Source organism: Carya illinoinensis, chromosome 10 (genome assembly GCF_018687715.1).
Source record: "Carya illinoinensis cultivar Pawnee chromosome 10, C.illinoinensisPawnee_v1, whole genome shotgun sequence".
NCBI classification, from domain to species: domain Eukaryota; kingdom Viridiplantae; phylum Streptophyta; class Magnoliopsida; order Fagales; family Juglandaceae; genus Carya; species Carya illinoinensis.
The window spans coordinates 5,918,492-5,932,560 of NC_056761.1; the positions used below are offsets into that span (position 1 = coordinate 5,918,492).

General features: G+C 36.0%; 3 protein-coding genes across 9 annotated transcripts; all 3 read left to right on the forward strand.

Moving 5' to 3' along the window:
* The first annotated feature begins 1,548 nt into the window (after positions 1-1,548).
* LOC122278814 (OPA3-like protein) lies at positions 1,549-5,591 on the forward strand. 2 transcript variants are annotated; one of them, XM_043089015.1, is made up of 5 exons: positions 1,549-1,896; positions 2,486-2,620; positions 2,889-2,975; positions 4,402-4,501; positions 5,445-5,591. In XM_043089015.1, the coding sequence occupies exons 1-5, from the start codon at positions 1,768-1,770 to the stop codon at positions 5,564-5,566; spliced, it is 573 nt and encodes a 190-aa protein (XP_042944949.1). In that variant the 5' UTR covers positions 1,549-1,767; the 3' UTR covers positions 5,567-5,591. The 2 variants fall into 2 exon arrangements, with proteins under 2 accessions (XP_042944949.1, XP_042944951.1); XM_043089017.1 differs by lacking the exon at positions 5,445-5,591 and having other exon boundaries at positions 1,560-1,896; positions 4,402-4,918.
* Positions 5,592-6,746: 1,155 nt separating this feature from the next.
* Positions 6,747-10,858, forward strand: LOC122278223 (transcription factor VOZ1-like). Of its 4 annotated transcripts, none has more exons than XM_043088366.1 (5): positions 6,747-7,011; positions 7,680-7,951; positions 8,133-8,282; positions 9,179-9,701; positions 9,830-10,858. In XM_043088366.1, exons 2-5 carry the CDS (start codon positions 7,712-7,714, stop codon positions 10,372-10,374), a joined length of 1,458 nt encoding a protein of 485 aa, XP_042944300.1. In that variant the 5' UTR covers positions 6,747-7,011; positions 7,680-7,711; the 3' UTR covers positions 10,375-10,858. The 4 variants fall into 4 exon arrangements, with proteins under 4 accessions (XP_042944300.1, XP_042944302.1, XP_042944301.1 ...); XM_043088368.1 differs by having other exon boundaries at positions 6,750-7,011; positions 7,680-7,942; XM_043088367.1 differs by lacking the exon at positions 6,747-7,011 and adding an exon at positions 7,070-7,322.
* A 1,533-nt stretch (positions 10,859-12,391) lies between these two features.
* Positions 12,392-14,069, forward strand: LOC122278227. 3 transcript variants are annotated; one of them, XR_006229315.1, is made up of 2 exons: positions 12,392-13,086; positions 13,807-14,069. XR_006229315.1 is itself a non-coding variant. In XM_043088375.1 (2 exons), exon 1 carries the CDS (start codon positions 12,407-12,409, stop codon positions 13,001-13,003), a length of 597 nt encoding a protein of 198 aa, XP_042944309.1. In that variant the 5' UTR covers positions 12,392-12,406; the 3' UTR covers positions 13,004-13,008; positions 13,798-14,069. The 3 variants fall into 3 exon arrangements, 2 of the variants coding, with proteins under 2 accessions (XP_042944309.1, XP_042944308.1); XM_043088375.1 differs by having other exon boundaries at positions 12,392-13,008; positions 13,798-14,069; XM_043088374.1 differs by having other exon boundaries at positions 12,392-13,008.

Consider the following 14,069-nt stretch of genomic DNA (forward strand, 5'->3'; position numbering starts at 1 on the left):
TTCTTAAATTTCCATACAAAATATAATAAACAATTCAACTTTTTCTTAACTTTTTCAAATTTCAAAATAATAATAATATTATAATATTTTATCTCAAAACTCAAAATTCTGGTATAAAAAATCTTAGTGGCCAAGCAAAACCTAAATCACAATCCCATTATACTGACAAACCCATTAGCCAAAAACACAATCACACAAAAAAATTATGTTGCAAAGATTTCTAAATCATAGTCAATAACAACATTTACAAGGAAACCAAATTTTCGGCATAGGATTTGAAATAGTAGCCCTAGCCTATAAACCAAACACAACGTACTAAAACGTCCAGATAAAACTAGGGACAATGTACAAAAATTCCTAAACACAACGTACATTTTTGTACACAATTTTTATATGTTGTGTCAAAAATGCCTTGAGACACTGCCTCTCTCCTTCCTTCAAAGGCCCAGATCTCAATTTGTAAGGAAATGGATAATAAAAATACACATTTCCTTACATACACACATTTGCATTGGACGGTCCATGAAAAATTTAACCACTTTATATTTTCGAGATGCGATAGGCTTGAGAGAGAGAAAGAGAGAGAGAGAGAGAGAGAGAGAGCTTGAGGAGAGAGATAGAGAGTGAAGGAGGGGAAGAGACGGAGTAGGTGGGGTGGGGGCATACACTGGTAGCCGCTCCTTTGATTAATTACAAGTAGGGGAGAGCATCGGCTGGTCCGGACCAGATAAACCGACCGGACTGGTTCAGTCTAAAAATGGGATGACCAAATTCATTTGGTTTGGTCCGTGATCTAGGGATTTTTCACCCCAGATCAAACCGAACTAGACCGAATGAAAAATTAAAAAAAAATTATATATATTATTTATATAAATAATTGTATAAATTAATTATATATATCACAGTATTTCATAAGTATTATATTCTTTAATGTATAGTTTTAATATATAGTACTAGTATATATTAATATATTAACATATTATAAGAGTTATAGTATAAATTATAATATATGTATAAATTTATAATAGTATTAGTATAGTTAACTTAATATATTAGTATTAAATCACTATAACTACATAGAGTATTAGTAATAAGAGTATTACTATTATTTAATATAGTATTACATAGAGTATTAATCAATGTATGGAGTTTGAAGAGATATAGTAAAACTAGTATTACATATAGTATTACTATTATTACATATTGTTATTAGTTATAGTATTAGTATTAGTGTATTATTAGTTATAGTAAATAAGTTAATAACTATTACTAATTTACTATATATTAATAGACAATAGTATTAGCGTATTACTAATATATATAATAGTATATTATATGTATATATATTAAATATATCACATTATAATTACATAAGTATTAAACAAAATATCCTTAGATTTAAAAAAAAAAAAAAAAAAGTTCTAGAATGGACTGAACGGACCTACCGAGTTGACCTGGTCTTGATTCTTAGGGAGTTCGGTCTAGTCCACAAAATCTCTCCAGACCAGACCGAACTGACCAAACTCCCTCCTATTTAGGTTCTCCACTACCTTGGGTGTGTCTTTCCTTTGACACCCTAAACTGCCCTTTTTCATCAAGAAAACGGAACCTCTCTGATCCAGTCCAACAAGTAACAACAATACCAACATTGGCACGGCCCACGACCCTTTTTATATCCCATCTATTTTAATGAATCATTTTCAAAGCTCCCATTTCCTTGGGTTCAAATAGGCCGAAGATCAAGCATACGGTGCTCGTCCATTACCAATGGTACTCCCCCTATTGAAGCTTGGGACGCTGGTCTTGAAGACTCTCAGCAAACCCGTGGCTAGCAGACTTAAGCAACAGGCTGCGTTTCATCCGAAGTTCCGCCAGTTTATCGTCGACATCGCCCAGGTACCAGATTACTCGACGTCACTCGCTTGCCCGTTACAAATGCATTTTTCTAATCTTCCTCCATCAAATACCGATCATTGTAACTGAATTGAATATCATTCTAGACGTGAGTAAATTGTGTACTTATGGCCATGACTCATGTTGTTTGCGTGGCAACTCTGACGTACATCCTATAGGAAGAAACTACAAATTATAATGTATTATTTTCCCTTTTTGATCTGCTCGTGTTCAACCATTTTAGAAACTTCTGATTCCTGTGTCAGGTTGTGAAAATTTCTGTTATGCTTATGCCGCGGGGATGATATTCACAAGAGTTATGTTACCATCTGTTTTATTATCGTAGTTTGGCCATCCCATGATGTGGTAAAAAATGGTTGAATTATTTGTTATATTCCATTCTCGGGCCAATCATTTGGCGTCATATGATCAAGAAATGCTGAGATGATGATGGTTAAAATGATGATGAACAAGAGTTTTTTTTCTAGTTATTTGCTGGTTTTGATATTGGTGCGTGTGGTTGGTATATTAGAGAAAAAAGAGAAGTCTTACTATAAAATTCCTTGTTTTCACCTATGATGATTGGAACCAGGCAAACCATCGATTCTCAACTCAAATGCAAAGACGCATATATGGTCATGCAACCGATGTTGAGATTCGCCCTTTGAATGAAGAGAAAGCTGTTCAAGCTGCTGTAGACCTCATTGGGGAGCTCTTTGTCTTCTCGGTACTTTTTATTTACCTGTTTTCATAATTTTTCAAATATACTTTGTCTTCTTTTATTGCTACATCTTGCTAATATAATAAACAACACTTTTGCATGCATTGTATTTATTATATGGATAGTAGCATTGTGCTATGCACTTAAAGGGGATGAGGATCTGAATTATTTTATACATAAATATATACTTATGTCCAGATATATACAGGCATACATACACAAACATGCCAAAGTACTTGCTTACCACAAATACCAATTCTTCCTACTTATATAGGTTGCAGGAGTTGCTGTGATCTTTGAGGTGCAAAGGAGTGCTAGATCAGAAGCCAGAAAGGAGGAATTACGCAAACAAGAATTTGAGGTGAAAGGCATTAACCAACCATCTGTGTTAGTCATAGTTAGGCCCTTGTGTTTATTTCTTTTGGACTGATAAGAAATTTGAAGATCTTTTTACCCATCAAGGTGCGGCCTAGTGGTCAAAGGGTGGACTTGAGATGAACTGTAGACTTCAATTTCACATTAGGAGTTCCTTTGGATTACCTAATACATAGTTCTTGCAGGTGGTGTCATGTATCTCAGGGGTTTACTCCCCAGGGGTTAGTCCAAAAGGGTTCTACCTTGATAAGGTTCCACATCATTAAAAAAAATGGAATCTTTCCAGACAAAGCAGTAACCATAGTGTCATACACCAAAAACTCTTGACAAGCGCAAGCTTTTTGTGTTTCCTTGAATATATCTAGCTAAGTTCTGCATAGATTATACACCATAGTTAAGAAACAAAGACTGGTAAACATTAAACATCCTCTTTGCTTCTATTTGCTAATAGTTTCGTCTACTAGTTAGTTTCTTCACCGTGAATTATTGGGGCTAAGTAACAAAAGTTATCCAATTTTGCTAAATTGTCAAGTATGTGATTGCTAAAATATCGGGGCTAGGTATGTGATTGTTCAAATCCAGATTGACCATGTTTGTCTTGCCCACAGCACGTGGTTGTTTTAATAGAGATTGCTGCCATATTTACAGGGGGAAAACTGGAAAAGGGGCTTCACTTAGGAAGCCCAATTGAAAGTGGGCTACCTCTTTGGACTGATTTGTGAATCTCATCTTACAAACCACAAACCAACGAAGCATTTTTTAGAGGAGCTGTGTTGAGGTTGTGATAAACCAAAATAAATGAAACTCATGACGGGATAAATAAAGGTGTTAGAAATATTGGATTGATTCTTACTTATCGAGGGAGAGAGAGAGAAATATTGGATATAGAATTTTTAGTTTTCAGTCTTACAGATGGAATCAATTCCAATATTCTCCACTACTTTTAGAATGCCCATCATAAATTACACTATTATTGCTTTAAGAATGCACAAAGTCTTGAAATAATGGATTGTATTTTTACAAAGTTTACTTGGGATGCTTAAATAAAAAGTTCTCTTTGTTATCAAAAATTAAAAAAATTAAAAGTTCTCTATTTTTGTAAGAAAATGTGTGTGTCTCTCTCTTTTGGCTTGAAAGGACTTAAGCTAATATATTTAACAATGTGTTGTTGAAGACAGCAATCCGAAGGCAGACATGTCAATTGTTGTTACCACCAGGAGTTGGTGGATGATACATTACATAAGCCATTTGTTAAAGAAGATGGGTATTTTGAATAGAAAATTAGAAAATAATATTAATAGACGCCTTCTATGAGTCTGACTGCTATAAGTTTTTTGATTCTCAGAAAGATTCAGTATAAATATTTTTTAAGTGCCCCTAACCTACAAACCCTGTTGATCACCTTTTACTAGGCAATGAGGCAAAGAGATGACGACTTGGCAAAAGAGGTGGACCTTCTCAAGCAAAAACTTGAGGAACTGGAGCAGCTCGCCAAGGGACGAGGACTTAGAGGTATTTTCGACATCAGACATAAGAATACAGAAGCTGTAAAGGTAGCCAAGCCAGCTTAATCTGAACACACGTTTCTTCAAATAAATCAAGTTTTGCAACACAAATTCTAATTCATCAAATAGTCTCCCTCAAGTAAGAGGCAGACCTTTTTTCACCATTCTTTAGACCCCCAATCATCTTTTGAGATCGAATTATGGCTTCACCTATGACCTATCTTAATTGTAAATGAATACTATCGAAAATTGGAAATAGGGGTCCTGTTTTCATTGCTGGAAAATAAAATGAAGTTGAGTTATGCAGAGGCTGTTGATTGAGACAAGTGATATGTCATAGCAATCAGACAAGATTTTCTATAATTCGACCAGCTGCCAGCCTTGGTCAATTTATAAATGCCATCACTTTTCCCCTTGAAAACTACATCCCCCTCTCAGTTTCTCCTATCTCACACACGCAGACTGTCTATATGCCCATGTTTATGTACGCATGCAGAAGTTGGAGAGGTGTTATAATCATATTTTTTGTTATGATGAGTGCCAGGTCTTATGCACTGCTCATTTCATCATATGCATTAATTCCTTTTCCTATTAGTCAATAGACCTTATCCGCATGGTTCTTTGATTTTATCCTACTACATAGCTCTTTGATTTGATCCTACTACATAGCTCAAATCCGTATACATGCAGACTTGGTGACAGTATGCTCCACTTCTTAACTACGTTTGTCCTCCAACAGTAGATTTCTGCATACTGATTCCAAATAGCAGAGCGTAATTTTCAACTGATTTGTCTCGTCTCGTCTATTTTGGATAAAATTATGGAATGGACATTGCTAATTATCATTAGCAGATATCCCATTTTAACTGTAATTAGTGAAAATAATAAAGAATGAATATGCTTGAGTTTTTCTTTGAGGATAATAATCTGCTTAATTTGCCGTCCTTTAGTAACAGGAAGCGCATCAAAACAGGAATCCGATGGACGGTGGTGGAAGTGCTCTTTATACCTTTCTTGCTCTACTCATCTGCAAACTATTTTATTTTTTGGCGAGAAAAAAAGATTTGCCTAGTTGAGCTTTTGCTTGCCTCAAATCAAGCAGCTGCTTGTTTTTTGTGAAGTGGCCAATTGCAATTTGCCAAGTCGACATTTAAGAAGTGGTTTGCCATCTCATTGCGTTTAACTCCACACCCGAGTTAGCTTAAAAAATAAAAATAAAATAATACACAAGTTCTAAAACTAATACTTATTTTATAAGCATAAACTTTAGTAAGTGGATCCAACACGTGGATATTCTGCAGCTTCCAATCCACAATCTCTTAAACAGACGCAAATCTTTCATCTATTATTAGATATTTTCTATACGATTTTAAAGATATTTTCTCCCTTGAAATTCTTTAGTTATTCGATTTATCCATTATTAGTTTTTTTTTTTTTTTTTTTTTACCTGAGCAAATATAAGAAACAACGTACATCAATATTACAAATTAGTGAAAATAATAAAGAGGGTGGATAGGTCTTTTCCATGGGGATTGAAGATCTTTACCATTCTTGTTATTCTAAAAGTCGTTGCCAGTATTAAATGGTTGAGATCATTTTAAATTATGGCTGCTACATAAAAATATTTGGTATGGGAAAGTAAAAGATTTCAGTGCTTGATAATGGAGAGCACGAAATCATTACTCATCAACGTCACTCATACCATACACCTAACTAAATTCATGTCACTGTTTGACACGATTTGTGCTCATACAAATTCAATGTCAACTTGAAACTCAGCGTCAATTTAAATGATTAAGATTTAATATTAAGAAAATACTATCTATATTTACAATTTTACACGCCGACAATATGGGTTGACTAGTAGCTATTAAATTTGTCTTTTTTAATTTAAATCCAAATAAATTATCTTTATTAAAATAAATTATTTAACATGTAAATCCACAATGGACTTATGTAACTTGTAGAACATAAAATAATGATTTTCTCAAATTATGATCATTAATATTGATTTGAAATGAATTTAAATTATTGATAATTGATATAGTTTAATTGAAATAAAAATATATGTTCATAATTAAAGTCATTTCTATCGTTTGATCTCATTGTTATAATTTTTTTAAATTTTTATATAAAATATAATAAATTAATTAATATTAAAAATTTATATTATAATAATATTTTATTTAATTTTACTAAGATATCTCCTGTAATCAAATGAGAAAGTCGGAAAGGGCGAAATTTGAAAGACCAATAACCAACCACATTCTCTACGTTGCAGACTTACAGTAAAGCATCCATCTTTCTTTCGAGCTTTTATTTTGCCGCTTCCACGTTGCTCCCAGTCAGAGAGAGAGAGAGATAGAGAGAGGAGCTGCAAGAGGAGTGGACTAATCAGCCGAGGGCGAACGGGCGAAGCCCAAACTCTCTTGCAGTTGATAAAGCTTTTTATATTTTCTCATCTTTTTCATTGATTAGGAAAATAGCTATCAGAAAAGAAAGCAAAAAAGTTCGGAGGTGAGCATCTCTTTTTCGATCGTTCTAGTCTCCTCGAATATCTTTTTTTTGTTCTTGTTTTCCTTTCCTTGCGCTCTCTTTCTCTCTTCACCAGTTCCTGCCACTTTTTTGTTTTCTAAAACAGATCTTTAGTAGGGCTATATATAGAAAGAGCTACACTCTCTCTGTAGGTTCGATCTATTCTGAGTTTAGGTTGTGGATTCACAATTTCTCTAATTGTCCTGATCTTTGATTGCTATCCCCTGAATATTTCTATCTTTTGCTGGAAATTTTATTCCCCCCCAAAGGCTGTTTGGTTCATATATTGTGAGGTATCATTTTCATAATTCTTGGTGTATTTTCAGTGTATCTCTGTAGATTTTGTCGGTTTTAGTCTCAAAATTCAATTTCATCGGTTCAATTTTATTTTGGGTTGGCTTTAATTTATCAGCATCGTCTATGCTAAAATTACTTACTGTACTAACTCTTCTATTCTTAGTAGCAAAGTTCTGCTAATCTCAAAGTATCTGACTCTTTTTCTTTGGGTTTAATTACACCTTTTTTTTTTTTTTTTTTGGTGGGGGGGTGGAGGGTTACATACAAAATGTTTATAATTTGTTACTCTTTTGGTGTAAAATCTCGTTGGTTTCGACCTGAAAATTAGGTTTGTTTGCTTTTCTGGATTGCAGCGTTTTATAAAGAACTAAGGTTGGGTGGTTCTATGATGGGGAAGGGTTCGAAGAGCAATTGCAAGTCTGCATCGCACAGGCTCTTCAAGGATAAGGCAAAGAACCGAGTCGATGACCTCCAAGGCATGTTCATGGACCTGCAGTTTGCCCGGAAGGAGAGCCGCTCGGCTGACGTTGCTGTTCTTGAAGAGCAAGTCCATCAGATGCTTAGGGAGTGGAAAGCCGAGCTCAACGAGCCCTCTCCAGCTTCATCTCTGCAACAAGTTAGCGTCGTATTGTACCCATATCTTTTCGAGAGCATATCTTGGAGCATATGTTTAAATTCTGTATAGATACCTATGTCATATGTGTATGTGCATTGCAAATAAGGCATTGCGGCTGAAATTTTATAGTAACGGTTGATATTTTGATGGGGGTGATTCTGAACTTTTGTCTTTATGGGTGACTATATAGGGTGGTAGTCTTGGGTCTTTCTCCTCGGATATATGTCGGTTATTGCAGCTTTGTGAGGAGGAAGATGATGCCACTAGTCCATTAGCTGCACCAAAGCTCGAGCCTAATGATCAAAGTGTGCAAGTCAGAGATAGTGTGATGTTTCTAGAGGTGGGGCTTATAATCTTCTTATTACTTACTGTTATAATTTGTTTGTCTCATGTATGTTTTGTTAATTAATATTAGCATAGATTTTATTATTGAATGAAACAGAAGATCCTTGGAATTTATCTTACCTGCAGTGTTAGCTACGGTTGTAATCTAGTGTCAATGGAAGCTGATATCAGTTTGCTATGCCAAATTTCGATTTTAGATGAGACACAAGTAGAAAAGTGAAACAAACCAAGTCAACTGCACACATAAGATCAAGTTCTTACTGATTAAAAAAAAAAAATCACACACATAAGACCTAAAATTTTTGTTCAGTACTTCCACAAGTAAAGAGAATCACACTGAAATTTCATGAACATAAGATGGATTACAATGTTGCCGAGCGACACTCAAATACAAGTTATGAGAATTAGCCAAGAAGATTGCATTATGGAAAATGCATTAATCATTAAAGATGGGGAAAAATAAGTTTGATTCTTACTTAATACCAAGTGCTTGAATTATTTCTTTTGGAAGCTCTGTTTGCTGTTTTTTTTTTTTTTTCATTTAGCCTTTACAAATTATACATTCAATTGTGCTTTGATAAATGGGATTTCCCAGGGTTTGCTGGCCTTTTTTTTTTGGGAGAAAGAGAGAGTTTTGGTTTTTTTTTTTTGGGGGGGGGGGGGGGGGGGGGGGGGGGGGGGTTGTGTGGTTTAGATATCTGTAGATCTATTTAAAAGGCTGTGCTCCCAGGGCATGGATTCTGGTTTCGTTCACCACATTGGCAAGTTTGACCTTCATATAGTACTATCAATCATGGTGTGATTGAGGCAGTTACACAATTTTTTTGCAATGTCATGTTAATTAGGTTTGTAAATGGGCATTCACTGCTAATTACAATTGATATGTTGCAGGGATTTAGTGTGAATCAGGGGCAACAGGACCATGGTTTTCCCCCGATTGGTGAATGCAAAAACCTGTCTCCAGAAGTCCGGGATGTGGCAATAAATAACTTGGAAGGGTCTACGCATTTGGACTACCATCAGTTTGATTTGCATCAAGACTTTGAGCACAACTTCTACTCTGGTTTTAGTGGTACCAGTTTGTCTGGGGAGGATACCGTTCCTCATGTTTCTAGCTATCTCCCAAGTATATGCCCACCACCTTCTGCTTTCTTAGGCCCAAAATGTGCCCTTTGGGATTGCCCAAGGCCTGCTCAAGGCTTGGACTGGTGTCAAGACTATTGCAATAGCTATCATGCAGCTTTAGCATTGAATGAAGGTCCACCTGGCATGGGTCCAGTTCTAAGACCCGGAGGCATTGGCCTGAAGGATGCTCTACTTTTTGCTGCTCTTGGTGCAAAGGCACAGGGAAAAGATGTTGGTATCCCAGAATGTGAGGGAGCTGCAACTGCAAAGTCTCCATGGAATGCACCTGGTAGGTTTTATTTTTGGCTTTCCATTTTTTATATGCCAGGTGATTTTTATTCGTTGGAAATGAATGTATTCTGAACTTTGATGACATCATTTTTATGCTGATCGGTTGATTTTGCTATATGATTGCAGAACTCTTTGATCTTTTAGTTCTGGAAGGTGAAACAATTAGGGAATGGCTCTTTTTTGATAAACCTCGTAGGGCATTTGAGAGTGGGAACAGAAAGCAGAGGTCTTTGCCAGATTACAGTGGGCGTGGTTGGCATGAGTCAAGGAAGCAGGTGATGAATGAATATGGGGGCCTGAAGAGATCATACTATATGGATCCACAACCACTTAACCATTTTGAGTGGCACCTCTATGAATATGAGATCAATAAGTGTGATGCTTGTGCTTTGTATAGATTGGAACTGAAGCTTGTTGATGGGAAGAAGAATTCCAAGGGGAAAATAACCAATGATTCAGTTGTTGATCTGCAGAAGCAGATGGGAAGGCTCTCTGCTGAATTTCCATCTGATGATAAGCGCTGTGTGAAGGGGAGGGCCAAAGTTAATACAAAGGTTGGTGTGTACCCTGTTCCAAATCGAGTGACACCAACAAATGGAACATTTGAGTTCGGGGTAAATGCACCATATGATTATCCTGTCGAGAATATAGGTGACTATTACCTGACGTAGTTATAGAAGCTTGAATGGATGTTGAACATGCTGGATGATGTTAGTTTAGTACATTAGCAGCAGTGGGTTGTCTTTTTTCTTTTCACTTGTTCGGTTTCTGCAATTTCGCCTTCAATAACAGGAAGTGAAGCTCATTTTTTCTCCACTTTGGAGAATTGTGAATAGCTCATTCTCACATGAAGTATTAGACTGTCCCGATACTGGAGCTTGTTTCTAACTTGGAAAGATGGTGATAAACAGAGAAAATGGGTGTTTTTTGTTCGGTCCATTCTTAGAACTAATCGTGATGTTTTGAACGTTGTGTACCAGTTACTTCCTCCAAAACTGGAATAGGTAGGTGAAACTGTTGCTATACTTTATCCTTCATCTTTTCTGTTTTCAAATTATGCCGATGATGTAGGCCTTTGGCAAGTTAATGACGGTCTACAATATGTACTGTGGCTGGCTAGTATATAATGTTATCTATTTACTGGATGTTGAAGTATATCTTTTCAGTTATCATACCATGATTAATCAAGAATTTGCAGATCAATATTGTTTTTGAGTTTTCACTGTTGGCGTCTGCGATGCTTGGTGTGGAGGTTTGCCTCTTAGGAGTGAAGTCGAGAACCATCTGGCTCTTGCAGTTTCACGGTGCTCTTGGGTAAGAACTTCACTCTCTACCATGTAATCCATTCCGATAGTCTTAGATCAAGTTCGTATAAGCAAGCAACATGACGGTTGCGACTCATTGCCTTGTTGAGGAGGGAGGGAGGAACTGCGGTTCGTCCACTCCATCTTTATTGTGGTTTCACTGCATAAAAGCAAGCTGTACACTACGAAGGACCTAACGGGAAATTGCAAGAAATTATTAGATTTTTTTAGTAAGAAAAAAATTAGTAGATAGTTATAAAATATTATGTCATTACAATTATTTCTGTAAACACTAATATTTCGCGACATAGTATGATGTAATAAGACGTCAGCACCACATGTCTGTACTACTACAAGGGCCTATTCTTTCAAATATATACTACTAATTTACAAATTTACTTCTTTAATTATTAAATTAAAAAAATAAAAATAAAATAAACGTGCAGTCAAAATGGAAGAACAAGATCGCGGGACAAGTTAAGAATACGAAATTTGTGTACACAGATTCCTCGTATAAGCAATATTTTCATTGATCATATAAACGGTTTAAAAAAAAAAAACAAAACAAACTGTCCACGTAAGAGTTCTTGTATCCAGGCTCCATGTCCTAACACTTTTTAATTATTTTCTCACTATAACATGAAATTAGATGAAAATACAGAAGGATTAGGATTATTAGAGTTTGTGTTGGGTTTTGAGTAATGTTAATCAATTGCGACAGAAATGCGAAAAAGTTACCCAAAAGCATCTCACTCCGTTTATAGAAGGGTGATCAAAGTTCAACCTAAGCTTTTGGATAGGAAGAGCAAATCAAAGTAGCCTCTCAAGAATTTGTTATTATTATAAGAAAAATTATATTATCATATATAAAGCAAATACACTTAATAAAATATTTAAAATAATGTTATTAAATTATCTGAAACTTATTGTTTAAATGAATCTCTTGACATGACACTTTATATGGTGTAACGTGATTTATTAAAAAAAAAAAATTAAAAACATAGCATGCATAAAGAGAACTTAAAATTTCAATTTTCATCTTTTTCTATTTTTAAATGCTTCAAATGCTTTTTTCTTTTGTCAGTTGGCCATATATGGTTGTGCCACGTGAAGAGGGCAATTTGAATGCTAAATTTCAAATAGTTCAGTAGTAGCACATAAATATTTATAGAATAATTTGATTCGAAATATAAATTTTAAAATTTAATTTTTATAAATTAAATGTAATCATTTAAATGACGTTAATAGTATATTGTTAGATACAAGTATGAAAATAAAATTTTTCTTGTTCTATTATTATTTTATTTTATTTTTTTTACAAAATTTCTGTTCTTATTTATTTCACACTTCTTAGAGGTAAAATCCTAAATACTGAAAAAAAAAATAAATAAAAAAATCCATGGAGTACACTGTACAGTCTGATCAAGGACTTATCCAAAGTACACCTCAGAGCCAATGTCACCCAACTGAACAGGTGGCAGTGGCATCATTTACACGACTTGTTTCTTGCAAGCGGAGCAAGCGACCCAACACCCTCACCTTCAGCAAAGCAGCACCGAGAGCAAGACTCAAGTTTCGAGTTTCGACCGTTCGAGGTAGCAGCCCACCACGGAAAAACAGAGCATTCACTATGAGTGATCAACACCAGGACCCCAAGCCGCCCCAAAACTTGCCCTCTTCTTCCTCTTCTTCAAATAAAATTCCCGGCAACGGCACCGACTTCTCGGGTCACAAGGCCCGATACCCGAACCCCCCGGACGCTTCGAATCCGGACCCCGCAACGCTCCGAGAGCAATGGAGGTTCGCTATCAAACAGTACAGCAGGTGGTACTCCAGCGCCTGGGGCACCGCCATTCTCGCTGGCATCTCTTTCTTCGCCCTCGGTTGGATCATCAAGGGTTCCAATCCCCTCCCTTCTTTCCGCGATAAGCACCCCGAGCCTTCCTCCTCTTCCGCTTCTTCATCTACCGATGATGCAAGTGAAGCTCGCCCATGAAGTCGGTGGGTTGTTCTGTTATCTATGTCCCTGGGCGTGTATATAGGTTTTTTTGGGAACTTTTGCTGTGTTTCTTTTGACAGGTTCGAGGACTTGTTTGCTACGTTTCTTTTGAGATTTGATCAATAATTAGCTATTCTGTAAATCATGATTCCAATTGTCGAGTTTTTACTTTGGGAACGTGTCATCCCCGTTTCTAATATTTTGGATTGAATTGGTATTTGTCGAATTCTAAAGGTTGTTTTCGTGTTACTCTGAAGTGTTCAAACTTTTAGGCCTTGTGCAACACTGGAGTTCTGATTTACATAGCTTTGGCCTAGTGATTTAATTATCAATACGCTGCGCAGATCAGTAGATGATGATAATTGATAAAGGCATAACCTACGAATGGGAATCTTTCGGTTATGTGAGTTGTGATGTCTGAGTGTAGGATTAATAGATTTGATTACTTCAGAAGTGCCTGCTGAGTTTTCCTGGTGATGGTAAAATGTGGCTTTCTTGAGTGTAGACCTCTGTTTTGTCATGTTGAATACTTCATGGGGGTTTTTCTAGAGGTCTAGGCAATGTTACTTTATGGCATTTTGAGCCTAAGAGCTGAAAATAGTTTGAATTGGAAAGGGAGTTTTCTCATAGTTGGTTATCTACTGGTTTGACAGTTTGTGTGAATTTGGTGTGTCTTCCTTCAGAGTTGGTATTATTTTGGTTGTAGCATAGCTCTTCATGTGATGCAATATGATAGCTCTTCATGCTACTCTATTCATATCCCTGTTATTAAGTTATTCATGGTGCAATAGTGATTGCAGGTGCCTCAGCAATAAGGAAGATAGCCACTCAATCCATCGGTCTCAGAACTGAACCTTCAACTGATTTTGGTGTTCATTGTCTTGAAAGTATCATAACTTTTTTGTTTTAGATGCCAAAGGTACAATATGATGGTTCCGTCCAAATTATGGGATATGTTTGCGTGTGATTCACCATAGATGTCGTGGATAGTCTAAGGCATGGTGTGCCATGCAAGGTTCATTGTATATTTGCAGCTCAAGGTTTTTTAAAGTTGTTTGGTAAA